Source organism: Camponotus vicinus, unplaced genomic scaffold (genome assembly GCF_025532165.1).
Source record: "Camponotus vicinus isolate PSW18456_S1 unplaced genomic scaffold, iyCamVici1.0 SCAF_14, whole genome shotgun sequence".
NCBI lineage: Eukaryota > Metazoa > Arthropoda > Insecta > Hymenoptera > Formicidae > Camponotus > Camponotus vicinus.
The window spans coordinates 9,262,488-9,285,905 of NW_028141950.1; the positions used below are offsets into that span (position 1 = coordinate 9,262,488).

A 23,418-nucleotide genomic window follows, 5' to 3' on the forward strand; every position below is an offset into this window, starting at 1 on the left:
TGTAATCGTAATTTTGTAATTCGAACGCCCACCGTGCTATTCGTGGATTAATTACTTTTTTGTTTAACGTCATAACTAATGCATTACAATCGGTAACTATTTTAAACGAAATGCCCTGTAAATAAATATGGAATCTCTTGAGCGCATATATTATAGCCAAAGTCTCTAATTCGTAGCTGTGATAGTGTGATTCTACCTCCGTAGCTCTCTTAAAAAAATAGAAAACCGGATGAAATCGCTTATCCGCTTTACGCTGCAACAATACCGCACCAAAACCTTGCGAACTCGCATCGCGATGTAATTCTGTAGGATCGTTCGGATTATAAATCGTCAATATAGGAGCTTCGATCAATTTTCCTTTTAGTAGTTCAAACGCATCTAGTTGTTTTTGTTCGAATCTAAATATCGCCTGCTTCTTAAGTAGGTCATACAATGGACCAGCAATTAGGGAGAAGTTCCCAATGAATTTTCTAAAATAAGAACACAAGCCCAAAAAGCTCTGCACGTCTCGGACATTCTTAGGGGAGGGAAAATTTTTTATCGCGACGATCCCATGATCGCTTGGACGTATTCCCCTCTCTGAGACAACGTATCCCAAAAATTCTATTTCGTCATACAAGAACCGACACTTGTCTAACCGCAATTCAAGTAAATTTCGTACTAAGAGATGGAAAACCTTGTCCAATGTCTCGAAATGCTTTCCGACAGTGTCCGTTGCTATCAGAAAGTTATCCATATACACAATAACATTCCCGCTTTTGATTAGGTCGCTAAAAATTTCGTTAACGTATCGTTGAAATCGTGCAGGCGCGTTCTTTAATCCGAATGGCATTTTTAAATATTCGTACTGCCCGAACGGAGTCACGAAAGCAGTGTATTTAATGCTATCTTCCGACATGTAAACGTGATGAAATCCGTCCTTGAGATCTAATAACGAAAAATGACGTTTCCCGTATAACGCGTCAATTTGTTCTTCAATAATCGGAAGTGGATAATTATCTTTTGCAGTAATCTTGTTTAACTCTCTATAATCAATACATAATCGTACTTTCCCATTTCTCTTTTTAACTAATACCGTTCTAGACGCGTATTCCGAATTTCCCGGACGTATGATTTTCCGCGTTAATAAATCGTCTACTATTCCGCGTAATTTATTTCTCTCATCTTGCGATAGTCTTCCCGGAGCAAAATGAAAGGGCTGTTTATTCTTGACGTACAGCTTTAATTCGGGCCTGACTTCCGGTTCTAACGGTTTTTCCGCTCGTAAATAGGATTCTTGCAACTTCTCCATAAATTTTTTCTGAATCTCACTTGATAATCGACAGTTTATATTTACTTTGTCCACTTCACTACCCTCAAACAAACTAGATTCTATATTTAATATTTCGTCCGTAAAATTTTCTTTAATCGGCTTTACCTTCGCTCTAATAAGTCCAAGATCTAAAATTCTAATCGAATCTCGTCCTAAAATGACATCGCACTACATCGCCTGGTCCAAAACCACTCTCAGCCTCATGCCGTCTGCCCTGTGATCATCAATTGAAACCCTCGCCTCTACCTGTCCGAAAATTTCTAACCTTGAGCCGTTAATCCCTTCATAACCGTTGTCTAAAATATTATGAATTAATATCGGCGGAATATATTTCGACTTAATTAAGCTAATTGGGCTGGCAGTATCTAATTGTGACTCTAATTCGCAACTAAACGTTAATCCGTTTTCGCTCATCTGCACGCTGGTACGCCTAAGGAATTCGTTGTCGCTCCTTTCTTGTCTCACTACGTTGGCGACTTGGGATGTTGCGACTGCCCTTGATGCCTCCTTCAGCAATGTCGTCCGCTTCCCCTGCGGGCAACTCTGCAACTTGTGATCCGTCGCTCCGCATTCAAAACACGAACCTCGCTCTCTCCTGTGCTTCGGACAGCTCCTTGCCAAATGTCCCATCTCGTTGCAATTATAGTATTTTGGATCCGATCCTCGTTGTCCCGTAGTCTCTCGAGCCTGCGACTCCTGTTTGCGTCCTGCGTCTGTCTTGTGAGCAATGGCGTTTTTATTTTCACGTACGTGTGAATTCTTGTTTGTCTGGCGAATCGTCACCTTCTCAAAAGCCTTTAACAGATCTTCTTTCTTCTTGAAACATTGGATGCGTGATCTCGTATAATTCCATCCGGCATGCCGTCTATTATAAAATCCGTTAGCTCGTCTTCATCAACTGGCACTTTATTTGCGAGAATTACTTTGTCATAAAAATAGTGACTAAACGTTTCACCATGACGCTAGGTCCTCCTCTCGAATTGCTTTCGCAATTCCATTTTTCCTGGTCGGTGATCAAAAATGCCTTGCATCTCCTCAAGCAAGTCGTCCACCGATATTTCTAAGTGTTCTGGTCTTGAATGGAACCACTGAAGGGCTTTCTGTTTCAATCGCATACTCGCAAGAACACGTGCCGTCCCATCGTCCAGCTGATACGTTACTCGAATCAGTTCAAACTGCTTGCGCCATTTCCAAAAGGTATCCTCCTCGCCCGTGAATTCACTCATTAACTCGGCCAAAGCCTTAATCTGTGGACGCATCATCACATTTTGGTTTGCACTCGCGCCGGTGACCTAACATTTCTCATGGCTTCCCCCGTGCACGTCTCCTGACGTAAAAACTCCAGTTCTCTTCGCATTAGATCTCGCTCGCGTCTCATGAGCGCGAATTCTCTGTCACTTAATTCTTCTCTTCTGCCTCCCGACCACTACGGTCAGCATCGTTCGCACCCCGCACAACGCGACACCGCTCCTCAACTATTGCCTCGTCCTCTCCCTCGACAATGTCCTCCACGCGCGAAAACCGTTCCACCGTCTCCTCTCTCTCCGCGGATATATTCTCCGTCGAGACTCCTCCCGCTATGAGCCTCCACGCACTGCTCGGATCAAATTCATAAAGTCTTTTCAGCAGTTCCGGCTTAGCACCTCTCTGCGAAAGACCGGCCCGCCTTAACGTTTCCTTCAATTGCAAAACCGTAAATCTTTCGCCTTCCATAAAAAAAATTTTTTTTTTTTTCGAACCGTTAACGATCCTCGATCGACACACAAGGTCAAGGACAAAGCACTTCTCACCACACGAATGTTTTCCTTCAAAAGTCGCGACTCGACAACAAGCAAGATAATTAGTAAAAATCCGTTACGATCGCAAGTTTTTCTTTTCGAGTCTCTTCTTAATTACACGAGCCGATATACTGTCCAACAAATCGTCACTGAAATGTGCGCCAATCTCGTAAATCTTGTCTCTTAATTTCTTTCCGAATATGTGAACGAATTCGAATCCCACTTCTGAAGAATTGTAGGACCTAAATCCAAAATTGTTGTTCTCAGGATAGCCGAAATGGATAGGGAATTATTCGGAAGTATTAGACAAGATAGATCACGCAATTAGTTGTCACCACACTTAATTTAATAATGATATCAAATTATATTTAAACGTTAACTCAATGGTATAAACTCGGTCAGATTCGTTATCAGAACTTTCTCGCGACTTTCCTCTACAACGGCTGATTTTCGGGTCGTGTCTGTTTTGGTCCCGCAGGACCCCGCACCAGTGATGCCAGATTCCGGCCTTTCGGTAGCATGCGTTAGCATGGAGGGGATAATAGAAAAAGACAAAACATGATTCTCTCTCGCTCTTTTCTCGCAGAGCTGCCACCCTGTATATATAAATTATATATATATCTTACTATTATATAAAGACAAAGCGTGTTTTTCTTGTCCACGCTAACTGAAAAAACTACCTTATTAATCGGTACCAAACCTTTTTTACATGATTGTGGGCATAACGGAGAAGGACATAGGATAGTTTTTATGTCGATTAATTAATTAATTAATTAATTGATTAATTATCATTTTTAGAGAGATTCTTATCTTACTATCAGTATCAAACTATTTCAAATGATTGTGGGCATGACAGCGAAGGTTATAGAACAGTTTTTATGTCAATTAATTAATTAATTAATTAATTAATTAATTAACATTTTTAACTTAAATGATTGTGGGCATAACATAATAGGTTATAGGATAGTTTTGTTAAAAAAAATTATCACTGAGTCTAATAGAACATACTGCTCAGCCTACGACACCGCTTTGTCTTTATATATAACTTTATATAATAGTAAGATGACAATTATATGTAGCAGTTTCTAGAACTGGTGATTTAGAGAGTTAATATAGCATGCCCCCTTTTTGCAGAACGCGACGGAAATAAGTACGTCACTTGCGAAACACAAAAATGCAGCTACCTAAACACAAGTTTTTTTTCATTCTTAAAATTCGCAACCGACCCATGAAATTAGGAAGGGGACTGGTAAACGGAATGTTTTTCATTCATATAATTCGCTACCGCGCTCATTGAATTATAGTACTTAAGCTATAAATTTTTCGTCATAGTAAGTTTTTTTGTATCTTATACATACAGATTGTTTTAGGTGAAGAAAAGCGAATCATTCGACTTAACATATCTCCGTTTCTCCGTTTTTCTAATAATAATAACAATATGCCAAAATCGTCGAGAAGCTCTCTTAGTCGAAGAACTGGAGATGCTAGACGACAGGCTACACTGCGGTTACATGAGACTGCTGATGAGCGTCAGTCTCGGCTCTTTAGACAGAGACATACTGATTCTATGCGTAGAGCTTCTAATATAACTCCGCAAGAAGAGTTACAATATCAAGTAGCAGCCACTCTTAAAAACCGATCGGCTTTTGAATACAATCCTCACCTTGATTATAGTCATTGTAAATACTTACAAATTGGCGCAATGGATAAAATATGCAGTCATTGTAAAGCCAAAAAATGGAAAGATGAAGCCCCTGGCATGTGTTGTGCTGGTGGTAAAGTATCACTTCCAAACATTGAGCTGCCAGATCCCCTCAAAACGTTAGTGTTAGGAACTCATCCTTCATCAAATGATTTTCTTAATAATGTAAGAAAATATAATACTTTGTTTCAGATGACCTCTTTTGGAGCGAAAATAGTTATAGAAGGAAATTTTATGCCTACATTTAAAATTCAGGGGCAAGTTTACCATCGTATAGGAAGTTTATTTCCAGCTTCTGGTAATACTCACCAATTTTTGCAAATATATTTATCTCTGATGCCGATCAAATTTCTCTCCGAAGTAATATTGTTCCAAACTTAAGTATTGAAGTAATATCTATTCTAAAAAATGTTTTAAATTAAAATAATAATTTGTTCAAGGATTTCAAGTATAATCTTGAAAATAGATCTTTATGTGATCGTGAAGATTTGAAATTGATAATTCATGCCGATCGCGTACCCGTTAATCAGCACAGAGGTCGATATAATGCACCAACTACTAATGAAGTAGCTGTTTTACTGGTTGATGACGATAAAGGATCTAGATATATTGTTTCAAATTGTCGAGATGGACGACTTCAACGAGTTTCAGAGCTACATCGCTCTTATGATCCCTTACAATACCCGCTTATGTTTCCGAAAGGTGAAGATGGTTATTATTTAACTATCGCTTTAAATGGTAATAGTGAACGAAAAGTTTCCTGTATGCAATTTTATGCATACAGACTTATGATAAGGAATGATTACGATAATTTTTTACATCGTTATAAATACCTATTCAATCAATATTGTGTTGATATGATGGCTAAAATGATGACCGAAAGATTATCATTCATTCGTAATAACCAAAAAACATTACGAGCCGATGATTATATACATCTCCGGGATGCTGTGCAACAAGATGCTAATATTAATGCTAATAATATCGGCCAACGTGTAATACTTCCCGCAACAGTAACTGGATCACCACGTTATATGCATGAGAAATCTCAAGATGCTATGACATATGTGCGCAAACATGGGCGCCCAGATTTGTTCATTACTTTTACGTGCAATCCTGAATGGCCAGAGATAAAAAACGAACTATTTCCTGGTCAAACATCAAAAGATAGACATGATCTGATTTCTAGGGTTTTTCATTTGAAAATGAAGAAATTTTTAGACATTATCATTAAAAAAGAAATATTTAATAAAGTAAACTGTTACTCACTAAGTATTGAATGGCAAAAACGAGGTTTACCTCATTGTCACATATTAATATGGTTAGAGACTAAAATAAGACCTGATGAAATTGATCTTATAATTTCTGCTGAACTCCCAGATAAAAATATTGACCCAATATTACATGAAATGGTACTTAAACACATGTGTCATGGTCCATGTGGAGATATAAATAGATCATCGCCATGTATGATGAATGAAATATGTTCCAAAAAATATCCTAAAGCATTCATTTCTGATACTCAAACTGCAGATGACGGTTATCCGTCTTACCGCAGAAGAAGTCCTGAAGATGGAGGTCAAACAGCAACTTTAAACATACGCGGTAACTTGATTGACATAGACAATAGATGGATTGTTCCATATTGCCCAGTTTTATTACGATGTTTTAATGCACATATCAATGTTGAGTTCTGTCATTCTGTACAAGCGATTCGATATATCTGTAAATATATTACCAAAGGTCCTGATCAAGCCACTTTTGTGATTGAAAATGAAAACGATGAATTGACCAAATATCTTAATGGTCGATACATATGTTCATCTGAGGTTACTTGGAAATTTTTTGATTTTCCAATTCATCTACGATATCCTACTGTTATTCACTTAGCGGTTCATTTAGAAAATCATCAACGTATTTATTTTACTGAAGAAAATATTCAACAAGTTTTCTTTGCTAAAACATTATTATATCCTGAAGTCCCTAGCTATTACATTTGGCGAGATAATAAATTTAGTAGAAGAAAACGTGGAGCTGATGTTGATGGATTTCCAGGAGTTAAAAAAGATGATGCTTTGGGTAGAGTTTATACTATTCACCCAAATCAAAGTGAGTGCTTTTATCTGCGTATGTTATTGCATAATGTCAAGGGACCCACATCATTTAATGACTTAAAAACTGTTGATGGTGTCCTACATCCGACATTCCAAGTTGCTTGAGATGCTGCAAGATTGCACTTGGATTATTAGAAAATGATAATCATTGGAAAGAGACTCTAGCAGATGCTTCTTTATGCCAGTCTTCGCCTAAACTAAGAAAATTGTTTGCAATTTTATTAGTTTTTTGTCATCCTGCTCAACCTCGCATATTATGGGACATGTTTAAAGAATGTTTCAGTCAAGATATTCTATATCAAGTTCGCCGTCAAACTAATAATTTTGACATAACTTTTTCGAGTGAAGTACTTAATAAGGGTCTCATTGAGATTGAAAATATCGTTATCGCTCTCAGTGAAAAATCTTTAAATGATTTTGGATTACCAACTCCTACGCGTGATAATCAAGAGACTATTAATCCTCATGATACAATGTTATCACAATTTTTTGATGTTAATAAATTGATGGAATTAGTACAAACAAATCTTCCTAAATTAGTTGCAGATCAACGTCAGGCATTTGACGGTATTTGTGACAATGTCAATAGCAATGATCCCAAGGTTTTTTTCTTAGATGCTTCTGGAGGTACTGGAAAGACGTTCTTAATCAACCTTCTTCTTGCTCACGTTCGATCAACTGGCAATATTGCGATTGGTGTAGCTTCATCAGGGATTGCTGCTACACTTATCAGTGGTGGAAGAACTGCTCATTCAACTTTTAAATTACCGTTGAATGTTTTGTGTGGGCAAGAATCTATTTGTTGTATTCGTAAAAATGGATCATTGGGCCAAATTCTACAAAATACTAAACTTATAGTATGGGATGAATGTACGATGAGTCATCGAGCTCATATTGAAGCTCTCGATCGAAGTCTTCAAGACCTTAACTCAAATACCAAATTAATGGGTGGTATAACTACTGTTTTCGCAGGAGATTTCCGGCAAACGTTACCTGTCATTGCAAGAGGAACTAGGGCAGATATTGTTAAAGCATGCCTGAAATCATCACCATTATGGAAAAATGTTCAGACACTTCAATTAAGAACTAATATGAGAGTTCATCTTGGTGGTGGAAATGTTGACTTTTCCTCAAAATACTGACTATTGGCAATGGAACTTCTAATCATAATAATGATTATATTTCTGTAATAGATAATAACATTGGTACTATATTATATAATTTAGATGAATTAATTTCTCATATTTATCCTGAAATTGACAATTTATTACAAAAATCGTATGAGTGGCTTTGCGAAAGATCAATAATAACACCTCGAAATGCATCGGCTTTTGAAATTAATAACATTATTTTAGACAAAATGCAAGGTACAGATAAAGAGTACAGATCTATCGATTCTTATTAATACAGAAGATGCTGTTCACTATCCAACAGAATTTTTAAATTCTCTTGATCCTGCAGGACTTCCACCTCATAAACTCCGCCTTAAATTGGGAGTACCTATCATTCTACTACGAAACCTCAATCCTCCAAAGTTATGTAATGGTACGAGATTGCAAGTAAAAAATATGCGTAATAACATTATTGAAGCGATTATTTTAACCGGCCAAGCTGCAGGAGAGACTGCTCTGATACCCCGTATCCCAATGATTCCAACTGATTTACCTTTCCAATTTAAAAGACTACAATTTCCGATAAAACTCTCTTTTGCCATCACAATCAATAAAGCACAGGGGCAGACATTTAAGCGAATTGGTATTGATTTGCGATCAGAATGTTTTTCGCATGGACAATTATATGTAGCAGTTTCTAGAACTGGTAATTTAGAGAGTCAATATATTTTATTGCCCCGCAATCAAACGGATACAAAAATATTATTTTCCCAGAAGTATTGTAATTTTCATATATTCAAAATATAACTTCACCCTTATTAAAAAAAAATACAAAAAAAAACAAAAACAAAATTAAAAAAAGACTCTTCAACTCACGTTTACCTCCTCGCGGTAAGAGTCGGACAACGGCAGAAATGATTTGTCGGCTAAAGAACGTGAACACAGTTTCATATTTCAACCCAATTTTGGAAATGATATTGATCGGCCACACTCTAATCTCGGGCGAAACCGAAACGGGGCATGCTAGTATATATATATATATATATATATATATATATATATATATATATATATAATTATACATGTAGGGAATATTTCTACGTACTATATTTGTGTCTACGCAGGCAAATGTAATAAATATCTATGTAACTATAATTATGGTTGTGCAGTCAAATATGTAAATTTCTACACACACTATATGTGTGTGTGTATGTGTGTGTGTGTGTGTGTGTGTGTGTGTATATATATACACATACACATATATATATATATATAAAATTATCACTATACATGTTCGCGAGCGGAATCCGACAGTGCAACGATAAGAACGGAAGGTCTTTCAGTGAAAAGGTGCGCGTCACGTTCACACTCAAAACAGATGTTTATTAAAGTCAAGAATAAAAACAAGTGTTCAGTGCAGTGATTGCGAGAATAAGACAGCAGAGTTTCACAGTGAGAGCGGTTTTCGCGAGCGGAATCGCGAGCGGTGTAGCGAAGGTTGCGATTGCGCAAGCGGTTTTTCTCGCGACGTTGCGTGATGAGCGGTTTCCGTATTCGTACACTGAGAAAAATCGTTTGATTGTACCAACAAGACGTATATGATTGAAGGCATTTTGGTTAAATCAAACAAGAATTTCTAATTATCATGATGAAGACTTGATTTTTTATAACTAAAACGTTTAATAGATTTTACTATAAGGATCTGGTTAATATTTTCTGGTTGAATCTATAAAATATCTTGTTACATTAACTTCTTTGCTTGCCGCTAGGCGGCGAGCCACTCTTAACTTAACTCGTATTCAATATTTGCCATGAAATGTATATAAAGAACTAGTATTAACATTAAATCCAAGGTATATTTTTTTTCTCTTACGAGCAGTAGTGCCAGAAAAAGGACGCTAGCTCTCTGATTGTGTGTGTTTGAGCTGCATCCTCTCCTTGCATCACTGTTTTATCAGTTTAATTTCTAACAAACTGAATTTAAAATAATTTATTCAATAATCTGGATGGAATTTATCCAATAATCTTGTTGGAATTCAGAATATTAAACAGACTTTTGAAATTAGATGGAAAAAATTTTAGACGACTTGGTGCTGGTGAGTTTAGTATTATTAACCAGAAAATTTGGTAAATTTAACAGGAAGAAATTAATCAGAATCATCTGGTAATTCCTACAAGAATTCTGGTTTGTCCATTTTCCAACAGACATACTGGTTGAATCTGCCAGAATTCTAATTAATGCAACCAGATTTTTTTCTCAGTGTAAGCGGTTAATCGTAGTTAAAACGGAATAGCGGTCGTTATAAGCGGTTCGATTTGCATATTATCAAAAAAGATAGCGGAAGTCCGAGTGAGTAAGCGGTCGTATAGCGAAATAGCGGTTTTAATCAGCGGTTTAACAAAAGGTGCGGTTCAGCGAAAAGTGCGAGACTTCGTCGTGCTCACGTGCGGTGCCCGTTATAAAGCGAGCAGAATCTTGGGCCCGTTGCGACATGGCCCAATAAATTTTGTACTTTAGCGGTGACCTCAGGGCGCCGCGTACAATTGGCCGCCGATGAGGTCTGACGTAGACAATTCTTTAATTGTCATGCGCGCAACCTTTTTCGATCAGCTGATTGGCAATCAGCTGATCGTGACGTATGGGCGCGCATGCCCGTACGCTACGTTGATTTTGTCGACGGTTGACAATGTTATTGCGAATGTTTATGATCAGCGTTTCTTGATCGATGAAAAAATGCGAGATAACGGGAACGGTCGAGTTTTTCTGACTGATCGAAAGCTCGAGAAGATTCTTGACGCCCGTTAAATTCGAATTCTCGAGTTATAGAATATTATTTGAAATATTACGAGAAATTTAATCCGGGATGATTTTTATGATTTTCGAACAATACATGTAGGGAATATTTCTGCGTAACTATATTTGTCTACGCAGGCAAATGTAATAAACGTCTATGTAACTATAATTATGGTCGCGCAGTCAAATATGTAAATTTCTACACACACACACACACACACACACACACATATATATATATATATATATATAAAATTATAAATTACATAATTATATTCCACAAAATGATAACTGTCTATTCTCTTTATTAAGATTAATATATAATATGTCAAAATATATTACGTCTAAACAGATTAATGAAAAAAATTTTACAATATTTTTACCTTTTGATGAATATTACAAAATTTTTCACAACCCACTTGATTGTTGTTAAGTGTCACACACACAAGTCTGTGTTTTTTATTATATAATAAAGGTACTTGGCGTCGCGACGCTACCGCGTCACTTGATAATAACCTTTAATATGTTACTTCTCTTCCTTGTTCCGCACTATAGTTTTATTTATTTACTTATTTATTTATTATTATTATTTTTATTTTTATCATTTTTATTTATTTATTATTAATCTGTGTTTAATAACCTGACTGCTTAACGTGTCACTTCTCTTCCTTGTTACACTATTCCGCACTATACATTAATAATTTCACACAACATATAACTTGTCTCTTGTTAAAGCCTTTTACATACCGTATAACCGTATACGCACGATGTGAACGCCGCTTGAGGGACAAACTCGCTTTGCTTGTGTGCGTGCGAGCATACGTACGTGAGACTGAAAATCCGGGATGACGTAAAATGTCACAATTTTGATATACGATCATTATTTCTCGGGATTGACTGCACCGATTTTATTCAAACTGGTCGCAATCGAAAGCTTATATTCACATTACATAATAAAAGTGTCGTTCTATTTTTGATTACGGTCTTAGTTTCTGAAATATCTTAATCGAAAGTTTACATGATGTGAAATTCCGGAAAAGGTACTTGGTAGCGCCGCGTTGAGAGCAGTGACTCTCATGCTCGGATCCTGTTTTTTATGTACTTGGCGTCACGACGCTACCGCGTCGCTTGATAAGAAAAATGAAGAAACAGAAAACATAGCTGAACCATCCACATCCAACAATTATGATAAAAAAAATAATTCAGAAAACAGTATAAAAAAGGAAACAAAAAAATTATATAATCTGAAATCGGAATCTAATATATCATATCCATCATCGCTACCTCCACTAACGTATGATTTACAATGCAGACTTGAAGTAGATAGTATATTGAAAGCGCAACGTTACTTCATTGCATTTTGGGGAAATCATTTGTGGCAGACTACATGTACAAAACCTTCAAAGCAAGATTATAACAATTTAGCATCAAATATTGTAGCTGCATATCCACAACTAGCTGGAGGTACAACTGCTGATAATGTAAGTATAATATACTAGCATGCCCCGTTTCGGCTTCGCCCGAGATTAGAGTGTGGCCGATCAATATCATTTCCAAAATTGGGTTGAAATATGAAACTGTGTTCACGTTCTTTAGCCGACAAATCATTTCTGCCGTTGTCCGACTCTTACCGCGAGGAGGTAAACGTGAGTTGAAGAGTCTTTTTTTAATTTTGTTTTTGTTTTTTTTTGTATTTTTTTTTAATAAGGGTGAAGTTATATTTTGAATATATGAAAATTACAATACTTCTGGGAAAATAATATTTTTTGTATCCGTTTGATTGCGGGGCAATAAAATATATTGACTCTCTAAATTACCAGTTCTAGAAACTGCTACATATAATTGTCCATGCGAAAAACATTATGATCGCAAATCAATACCAATTCGCTTAAATGTCTGCCCCTGTGCTTTATTGATTGTGATGGCAAAAGAGAGTTTTATCGGAAATTGTAGTCTTTTAAATTGGAAAGGTAAATCAGTTGGAATCATTGGGATACGGGGTATCAGAGCAGTCTCTCCTGCAGCTTGGCCGGTTAAAATAATCGCTTCAATAATGTTATTACGCATATTTTTTACTTGCAATCTCGTACCATTACATAATTTTGGAGGATTGAGGTTTCGTAGTAGAATGATAGGTACTCCCAATTTAAGGCGGAGTTTATGAGGTTGAAGTCCTGCAGGATCAAGAGAATTTAAAAATTCTGTTGGATAGTGAACAGCATCTTCTGTATTAATAAGAATCGATAGATCTGTACTCTTTATCTGTACCTTACATTTTGTCTAAAATAATGTTATTAATTTCAAAAGCCGTTGCATTTCGAGGTGTTATTATTGATCTTTCGCAAAGCCACTCATACGATTTTTGTAATAAATTGTCAATTTCAGAATAAATATGAGAAATTAATTCATCTAAATTATATAATATAGTACCAATGTTATTATCTATTACAGAAATATAATCATTATTATGATTAGAAGTTCCATTGCCAATAGTCAGTATTTTGAGGAAAAGTCAACATTTCCACCACCAAGATGAACTCTCATATTAGTTCTTAATTGAAGTGTCTGAACATTTTTCCATAATGGTGATGATTTCAGGCATGCTTTAACAATATCTGCCCTAGTTCCTCTTGCAATGACAGGTAACGTTTGCCGGAAATCTCCTGCGAAAACAGTAGTTATACCACCCATTAATTTGGTATTTGAGTTAAGGTCTTGAAGACTTCGATCGAGAGTTTCAATATGAGCTCGATGACTCATCGTACATTCATCCCATACTATAAGTTTAGTATTTTGTAGAATTTGGCCCAATGATCCATTTTTACGAATACAACAAATAGATTCTTGCCCACACAAAACATTCAACGGTAATTTAAAAGTTGAATGAGCAGTTCTTCCACCACTGATAAGTGTAGCAGCAATCCCTGATGAAGCTACACCAATCGCAATATTGCCAGTTGATCGAACGTGAGCAAGAAGAAGGTTGATTAAGAACGTCTTTCCAGTACCTCCAGAAGCATCTAAGAAAAAAACCTTGGGATCATTGCTATTGACATTGTCACAAATACAGTCAAATGCCTGACGTTGATCTGCAACTAATTTAGGAAGATTTGTTTGTACTAATTCCATCAATTTATTAACATCAAAAAATTGTGATAACATTGTATCATGAGGATTAATAGTCTCTTGATTATCACGCGTAGGAGTTGGTAATCCAAAATCATTTAAAGATTTTTCACTGAGAGCGATAACGATATTTTCAATCTCAATGAGACCCTTATTAAGTACTTCACTCGAAAAAGTTATGTCAAAATTATTAGTTTGACGGCGAACTTGATATAGAATATCTTGATTGAAACATTCTTTAAACATGTCCCATAATACGCGAGGTTGAGCAGGATGACAAAAAACTAATAAAATTGCAAACAATTCTCTTAGTTTAGGCGAAGACTGGCATAAAGAAGCATCTGCTAGAGTCTCTTTCCAATGATTATCATTTTCTAATAATCCAAGTGCAATCTTGCAGCATCTCAAGCAGCTTGGAATGTCGGATGTAGGACACCATCAACAGTTTTTAAGTCATTAAATGATGTGGGTCCCTTGACATTATGCAATAACATACGCAGATAAAAGCACTCACTTTGATTTGGGTGAATAGTATAAACTCTACCCAAAGCATCATCTTTTTTAACTCCTGGAAATCCATCAACATCAGCTCCACGTTTTCTTCTACTAAATTTATTATCTCGCCAAATGTAATAGCTAGGGACTTCAGGATATAATAATGTTTTAGCAAAGAAAACTTGTTGAATATTTTCTTCAGTAAAATAAATACGTTGATGATTTTCTAAATGAACCGCTAAGTGAATAACAGTAGGATATCGTAGATGAATTGGAAAATCAAAAAATTTCCAAGTAGCCTCAGATGAACATATGTATCGACCATTAAGGTATTTGGTCAATTCATCGTTTTCATTTTCAATCACAAAAGTGGCTTGATCAGGACCTTTGGTAATATATTTACAGATATATCGAATCGCTTGTACAGAATGACAGAACTCAACATTGATATGTGCATTAAAACATCGTAATAAAACTGGGCAATATGGAACAATTCATCTATTGTCTTTGTCAATCAAGTTACCGCGTATGTTTAAAGTTGCTGTTTGACCTCCATCTTCAGGACTTCTTCTGCGGTAAGACGGATAACCGTCATCTGCAGTTCGAGTATCAGAAATGAATGCCTTAGGATATTTTTTGGAACATTTTTCATTCATCATACATGGCGATGATCTATTTATATCTCCACATGGACCATGACACATGTGTTTAAGTACCATTTCATGTAATATTGGGTCAATATTTTTATCTGGGAGTTCAGCAGAAATTATAAGATCAATTTCATTAGGTCTTATTTTAATCTCTAACCATATTAATATGTAACAATGAGGTAAACCTCGTTTTTGCCATTCAACACTTAGTGAGTAACAGTTTACTTTATTAAATATTTCTTTTTTAATGGTAATGTCTAAAAATTTCTTCATTTTCAAATGAAAAACCCTAGAAATCAGATCATGTCTATCTTTTGATGTTTGACCAGGAAATAGTTCGTTTTTTATCTCTGGCCATTCAGGATTGCACGTAAAAGTAATGAACAAATCTGGGCGCCCATGTTTGCGCACATATGTCATAGCATCTTGAGATTTCTCATGCATATAACGTGGTGATCCAGTTACTGTTGCGGAAAGTATTACACGTTGGCCGATATTATTAGCATTAATATTAGCATCTTGTTGCACAGCATCCCGGAGATGTATATAATCATCGGCTCGTAATGTTTTTTGGTTATTACGAATGAATGATAATCTTTCGGTCATCATTTTAGCCATCATATCAACACAATATTGATTGAATAGGGATTTATAACGATGTAAAAAATTATCGTAATCATTCCTTATCATAAGTCTGTATGCATAAAATTGCATACAGGAAACTTTTCGTTCACTATTACCATTTAAAGCGATAGTTAAATAATAACCATCTTCACCTTTCGGAAACATAAGCGGGTATTGCAAGGGATCATAAGAGCGATGTAGCTCTGAAACTCGTTGAAGTCGTCCATCTCGACAATTTGAAACAATATCTCTAGATCCTTTATCGTCATCAACCAGTAAAATAGCTACTTCATTAGTAGTTGGTGCATTATATCGACCTCTGTGCTGATTAACGGGTACGCGATCGGCATGAATTATCAATTTCAAATCTTCACGATCACATAAAGATCTATTTTCAAGACTATACTTGAAATCCTTGATCAAATTATTATTTTCATTTAAAACATTTTTTAGAATAGATATTACTTCAATACTTAAGTCTGGAACAATATTACTTCGGAGAGAAATTTGATCGGCATCAGAGATGAAATATATTTGTAAAAATTGGTGAGTATTACCAGAAGCTGAAAATAAACTTCCTATACGATGGTAAACTTGCCCCTGAATTTTAAATGTAGGCATAAAATTTCCTTCCATAACTATTTTCGCTCCAAAAGAGGTCATCTGAAACAAAGTATTATATTTTCTTACATTATTAAGAAAATCATTTGATAAAGGATGAGTTCCTAACACTAACGTTTTGAGGGGATCTGGCAGCTCAATGTTTGGAAGTGATACTTTACCACCAGCACAACACATGCCAGGGGCTTCATCTTTCCATTTTTTGGCTTTACAATGACTGCATATTTTATCCATTGCGCCAATTTGTAAGTATTTACAGTGACTATAATCAAGGTGAGGATTGTATTCAAAAGCCGATCGGTTTTTAAGAGTGGCTGCTACTTGATATTGTAACTCTTCTTGCGGAGTTATATTAGAAGCTCTACGCATAGAATCAGTATGTCTCTGTCTAAAGAGCCGAGACTGACGCTCATCAGCAGTCTCATGTAACCGCAGTGTAGCCTGTCGTCTAGCATCTCTAGTTATTCGACTAAGAGAGCTTCTCGACGATCTTGGCATATTGTTATTATTATTAGAAAAACGGAGAAACGGAGATATGTTAAGTCGAATGATTCGCTTTTCTTCACCTAAAGCAATCTGTATGTATAAGATACAAAAAAACTTACTATGACGAAAAATTTATAGCTTAAGTACTATAATTCAATGAGCGCGGTAGCGAATTATATGAATGAAAAACATTCCGTTTACCAGTCCCCTTCCTAATTTCATGGGGTCGGTTGCGAATTTTACGAATGAAAAAAAACTTGTGTTTAGGTAGCTGCATTTTTGTGTTTCGCAAGTGACGTACTTATTTCCGTCTCATTCTGCAAAAAGGGGGCATGCTATATTAACTCTCTAAATCACCAGTTCTAGAAACTGCTACATACAATTGTCATCTTACTATTATATAAAGTTATATATAAAGACAAAGCGGTGTCGTAGGCTGAGCAGTATGTTCTATTAGACTCAGTGATAATTTTTTTTAACGAAACTATCCTATAACCTATTATGTTATGCCCATAATCATTTAAGTTAAAAATGTTAATTAATTAATTAATTAATTAATTAATTGACATAAAAACTATCCTATGTCCTTCTCCGTTATGTCCACAATCATGTAAAAAAGGTTTGGTAGCGATTAATAAGGTAGTTTTTTCAGTTATCGTGGACAAGAAAAACACGCTTTGTCTTTATATAATAGTAAGATTTAATAGCTAATTATAATACCTTCTCATTACTGCATGATGTGTTCATTTCTTGTTTTCACAGGAAATTGTCAAGACTCAATTAAGTACATGGATTCGAAATCATCGAGTTGTTTTGAAAAAGCAGCTACAAAAAAGAGATCATGAAGGCAAACCTATTACTCTCGCATCAGTTGATACGCCTACCTCGTAAGTTTAAAATTAAAAATGATTAAAAAATTAATAGTAAAAAAGAAAAGTAATTAATGATATCAATAATTACTGCTATAAACATTCTCTTTAGAATATTAAATGATTCTGACATAAAAAATGATTTGAAAGAATTGGGAAAAGAGTTTGTCAATATCAATGCATCACATGTAAAGCAACTTTTAAAAATTACAATGTCCGTTCGAAGGCAATGGATCGAAAAAGAATCCACTGGAATTGTTGATTTAGTAACTAAATATCCGTCATTGGAATATTATGAAATGGTATGTTACTTTATAAATATAATCTAATTGCTTTTTGTATTTTTTTTATTAATAAATATTAATATTAATATTCTGTTTCAGATGCTGTTTGAATTTTTAAATATCAAATCTATTACGGAAGAATTACTTTTTAACAAAACAAACTCCATGATCGATAAATTGATGAAATACTTTTCTGTACAGGACTTTACTGAGAAAACAAAGGCACACATCATAGAAAAATTATTTCATGAACTCCGAAATAAAAAATCAAAGAAAACATATTCTGTATTATTTACAGTAAAAGAGGTAAATTCAAGAACATTTTATTAATTGTACTTATAATTAAATCATTTCTTACTGTTCGAAAATCATAAAAATCATCTGGAATTCAATTTCGCAAATATTTCAAATTATATTCTATAACTCGAGGATTCAAATTTAACGGGCGTCAAGAATCTTCTCGAGCTTTCGATCCTTCACAAAAACGCGACCGTTCCCGTTATCTCGCATTTTTTCTTCGACCGAGAAACGCTGATTATAAACAGTGACAACAACAACATCAACCGTCGACAAAATAAGAGAGGCGTATGGGCATGCGCGCCCATACGTCACGATCAGCTGATTGCCAATCAGCTGACAGAAAAGGTTGCGCGCATGACAATTAAAGAATTGTCTACCTTAGACCTCATCGGCGGCCAATTACGCGCGGCGCCATGAGGTCACCGCTAAAGCACAAAAATTATTGGGCCACGTCGCTACGGGCCCAAAATTCCGCTTGCCTTATAACGGGCACCGCACGCGAGCAAGCGGAAGTCTTGCACTTTTCGTCAAACCGTTTTGTCAAACGTGGCGCACTTTTTTTACTGAAAGACCTTCCTCTCTTACTGTCCACTGTCGGATTCGCTCGCGAACATTTTTGGTCCTTCGAGCCGGATTTATCATCCTCATCCGCAGTTTCGTGGGTGACATCCACAGTGCCGATCAGTTTTGTGCAGTGAGTTTTCTGTAAAGACAAGAAATCAGTTACAATGAGTGCCGATCTGAAGGCTTTGTTGGAGGCTCAAACCGACATTCACGGACGAATGTCTCGCTCCGTGGACAATCTCCGCAAAATGGGGGTCAACAATATCACCCTCGGCGCCATCCAAGCTCGTCTTACCATCCTCGATAACCTGTGGGGAAAAATCGAGGCTCAGCACGAGCTCATTCTGGCGGCTCTGAAAGAAAGGTACCATGAGAGTGAGTACGCCAAATCTGATTTTATTGATGTCGCGGAGAATACATACGTGACGCAACGCAGCACGCTAGCCAGTTATGCCGAAAAACTCAAGGGCGAAACGCCTACCGCGTCCAAAAGCGAGCCAGGTCCAGAGCAAGCTCCAAGAACCTCGTTGCCGCGCATCAAACTCCAGACGTTCTCGGGCGCGTACGAGGAGTGGCCCGCGTTCCGCGACTTGTTTCTGTCAATAATCGGCGACAACTCGTCCATATCCGCAGTGGAAAAGCTCCACTATCTCCGCTCCTGCCTCCAAGGACCTGCGGAAAGTTTAATTCGTCCGTTATCTGTTACCGGGAGCAACTATGAGCGAGCATGGTCAATCTTAAGCCGACACTTCGAAAATAAGCGAGAACTTATCCGCTTCAACTTCGCCGCGTTCACCGCCGTGCCAGGATGAAGACTGAGACCGCCGACGAGCTGAGCCGAATCTTCAACGCAGTCACCACCGCCGTCAACGCGCAGGAGAGCATCGACAGGCCCATTGCCTCCCATGGGATGGACCTCTTTAACTATCTAATTGTCGAGCTCTTCGATCCACAAACTCGGCTCGAGTGGGAGTCCTCAACGTGTGACTCCATCGATCCGCCGAGCCATGACACCTTGACGGACTTCATATCCAAAAGGATACTCACCTTGAATGCCGCCAAGCCAAGGTCTGCCGCGAAGTCCGAAGACGCCGCACGGTCAGCGAAGTCGCACTTCACACAGCACACTTCCAACGCCTCCAAGTGCGTCGTGTGCAAGGGAGAGCACTCACTCATGCAATGCTCACAATTTAAGGCAAAGTCCGCGAGCGACAGGAAGTCCTTCGTGGAAGCCAACAGATTGTGCTACAACTGCCTCGGCAACCACTTCATGGCGCAATGCCAGTCAGTCAAGACGTGCGTCTTGTGCCAATCACGACACCACACTCTGCTGCATGATGCGTACCAGTCATCAACGTCCACCGAGGTCAGTTCACTCTCCGCTGTGCTGCCAAAATCAGATCGCAAGGCGACCCTCCTCGCCACCGCACGCGTGACCATCGTCGACTCCAGGGGGAAGCCTCAACCTGTCCGCGTCTTGGTCGACCAGGGATCCGAAGTCTCTCTCGTCTCGGAAGCCCTGGCACAACGCCTCCACTTGCCGCGAGCCCGCTCCTCGATTGCGATCGCTGGGATCGGAGGAACGCCATCCAGAGCCACTCGCGGCAGAGTCTCATTGAGCCTCTCTTCTGAGACGACCGGAGCTACTCTCTCCGTCGTCGCGCACATTCTGCCGTGCCTCTCATCGTACTCCGGGCCGACGGTACGAAACAAGTCCACCTGGCCGCATATCCGCGGACTCTCTCTGGCTGATCCACGACCTTTCGACCAGGATCCGATCGATCTTTTGCTCGGCGCCGACGTCCACTCAGCCATCCTTCAGGATGGACTCCGCAAGGGCCGTGCGGACGAGCCAATCGCCCAGAAAACGACTCTGGGCTGGATCCTGTCAGGAGGCAGCAGGACCACTCTCCGCTACCGCAACAGCTCCGCCAACCTCGAGCTGAACGAGCCAGTTCAGCGACCCCGAGAGCAGGGGAAGGAACTGTCCGCTCCTGACGCTCTCACACCGCTCTCACTTCGCAGTCAGTGCACGGCGGGCGGGATCCCTTGCAAAAAGAGGGCCGCCACCGACGACAGCATCCTGGCTGGAGTCCCGCAGGAGAAACTATCAACAAAAGGGTCAAACCGCACCACACTAATTGGCTGCCAAGGGCAAGGTCGCCCCGGCGAAGCCAAGATCGTTGCCGCAACTCTAACTGTGCGCGTCCACCCTCACACTAAATCTGTGAACTCACATCCGCACTTTTCTAGGTCCATCCGCAGTATTCAGCGACCGGGTCAGCCATCCGCTGCGGTGGATGACCCCAGCCGGGCTCCTCCGGGACGAAGCCTTCTGGCCACGCAACAGCCGCGACGTGTCCGACGGAGAGCTTACCGAGTATCGAGCCGTCGGATCGCTCAACGCCGTCGGCCAACCGTTCACCGAGCCCGAGACGACCCTCCGCTCTTCTCCGCTGCATCGGTTTCTGCGAGCCACTGCCGGGTGTCACCGATGGCGACACAACGTCCCACTGGTCAGCTTCCTGGGGCGTACAATACGACGCAGCCGTCACCTCCGGACACGCGAGACCGCCGCAACTTTCAAAGTTCTTTGTCTCGCGTTACTGTTCATTCATACACATTGTATATATTGTATATATTGCATCTGTCCGTCACATTCATTCCGCGTTTCGTTTATCGTGTCTGTGGCCGCGTTATCCGCAACACTACTCACCGCGCATCATCAAGTGATGAAAAAATTAATCGTCGAATTCTCGTTACACCGCACGCGATTAATTTCTAGAATCACTTGTTACAGCACTTCACATTGCGATTCGTGACGTTCACTATTCCTCAATCTCACTACACTCGCGAGATAATTCACTAAAATCTCACTGTACATTTTCTCATTATTCAACACTGTATAAATCTCATTACACTCGCACGTTACTATTCTCGCGAAAGACTCGAACGAACTGAACAACACGTGTCTTGTACCACGTCACGCATTCCATTCATGATCGCTGTCAATAATTCATCAATTGGACCGTTCGCGACATCTGCCCGCGCCCGAACACTCTCGCAAATTTCGTCACGTACTGACGAGGCGGGCGGGATGTTCGAAAATCATAAAAATCATCTGGAATTCAATTTCGCAAATATTTCAAATTATATTCTATAACTCGAGGATTCAAATTTAACGGGCGTCAAGAATCTTCTCGAGCTTTCGATCCTTCACAAAAACGCGACCGTTCCCGTTATCTCGCATTTTTTCTTCGACCGAGAAACGCTGATTATAAACAGTGACAACAACAACATCAACCGTCGACAAAATAAGAGAGGCGTATGGGCATGCGCGCCCATACGTCACGATCAGCTGATTGCCAATCAGCTGACAGAAAAAGGTTGCGCGCATGACAATTAAAGAATTGTCTACCTTAGACCTCATCGGCGGCCAATTACGCGCGGCGCCATGAGGTCACCGCTAAAGCACAAAAATTATTGGGCCACGTCGCTACGGGCCCAAAATTCCGCTCGCCTTATAACGGGCACCGCACGCGAGCAAGCGGAAGTCTCGCACTTTTCGTCAAACCGCTTTGTCAAACCGCTTAGTTAAACCGCATAGTAAACCGCTTATAACGACCGCTTACTCTCTTGGACTTTCCGCAATCTCTTAGATAAAACCGCTGATTAACCGCATTATACGACCGCTTACGAATTCGGAAAACGCTTTTATATCGCTGCATCGCTCGCGATTCCGCTCGCGAAGACCGCTGTTCCGCGAATCACTCAATCGCTGCACTAAACACTTGTCTTTTAAGTTTGACTTTAATAAATGTCACTTTTCGTTTTGTCAAACGTGGCGCACTTTTTTTACTGAAAGACCTTCCGCTCTTACTGTCCACTGTCGGATTCGCTCGCGAACACTTACTAGCATTTTATAAAGATACTGATTATACTTTATACATATAACTAAATAATTACTTAAAAATGTATCCTTATTTGGTTCTATCTTCAACTGAACATCTTAAGACGAATAAAGAAGAAGCTCCACGTGTGGTAATATACATATACATCAGTTGAAGGGGAAATTGCAGCAGCATACATCGTAGCGGACGAAGCAATTAAAATTATAATTCCGCAGCCGACTGTTTCCAAAGTAATCATAGATCTTTTATGTGTATATTATGTTTGGCATTTGGAGTACCCAACATATTACGCAAATGTTCTGGAGTATATCGATCATGAAATCCTAAATATTTCTTTTAAAAGTCGATCTACTGCTGTGGCAATATTTATTCGCAAACGTGACAATGTTTTAAAAGAATTAAATTCGGCTAATAGCGACACAATATTTTCGAAGTAAGTAAATATATTATTCAACAATCTAGATTGAATAATTTATGACATTATAAGAAGTTAATCAGTTAAAATTTTATAAAAGTTAATAAAATTTATTTTATAGAGAACTTAATACATATTTATAAAACAATAAATATATTAAATATAGTATATATATATATAAAGTAGTAAACATTAGTCCTTTATTTAAAAAATTTAGCATATGAACCGTTTATTTTTTTTAATATTTTGTTATTTTATTAT

At 38.3% G+C, this 23,418-nt stretch overlaps 3 protein-coding genes across 4 annotated transcripts; 1 reads left to right on the plus strand and 2 right to left on the minus strand.

Annotated features, from left to right (window-relative positions):
* The first annotated feature begins 7,169 nt into the window (after nucleotides 1-7,169).
* Nucleotides 7,170-8,048, plus strand: LOC145965664 (uncharacterized). The gene has a single exon (XM_083089316.1). The coding sequence runs from the start codon at nucleotides 7,170-7,172 to the stop codon at nucleotides 8,046-8,048; it is 879 nt and encodes a 292-aa protein (XP_082945442.1).
* A 5,257-nt stretch (nucleotides 8,049-13,305) lies between these two features.
* On the minus strand, nucleotides 13,306-14,184 carry LOC145965665 (uncharacterized). The gene has a single exon (XM_083089317.1). The coding sequence runs from the start codon at nucleotides 14,182-14,184 to the stop codon at nucleotides 13,306-13,308; it is 879 nt and encodes a 292-aa protein (XP_082945443.1).
* Nucleotides 14,185-18,216: 4,032 nt separating this feature from the next.
* LOC145965465 (uncharacterized) lies at nucleotides 18,217-22,357 on the minus strand. Of its 2 annotated transcripts, none has more exons than XM_083089026.1 (2): nucleotides 19,879-22,357; nucleotides 18,217-19,503 (listed from the first exon to the last, which is right to left on the minus strand). In XM_083089026.1, exon 1 carries the CDS (start codon nucleotides 20,644-20,646, stop codon nucleotides 20,293-20,295), a length of 354 nt encoding a protein of 117 aa, XP_082945152.1. In that variant the 5' UTR covers nucleotides 20,647-22,357; the 3' UTR covers nucleotides 18,217-19,503; nucleotides 19,879-20,292. The 2 variants fall into 2 exon arrangements, with proteins under 2 accessions (XP_082945152.1, XP_082945151.1); XM_083089025.1 differs by having other exon boundaries at nucleotides 18,217-19,184; nucleotides 19,254-22,357.
* Nucleotides 22,358-23,418: the final 1,061 nt, after the last annotated feature.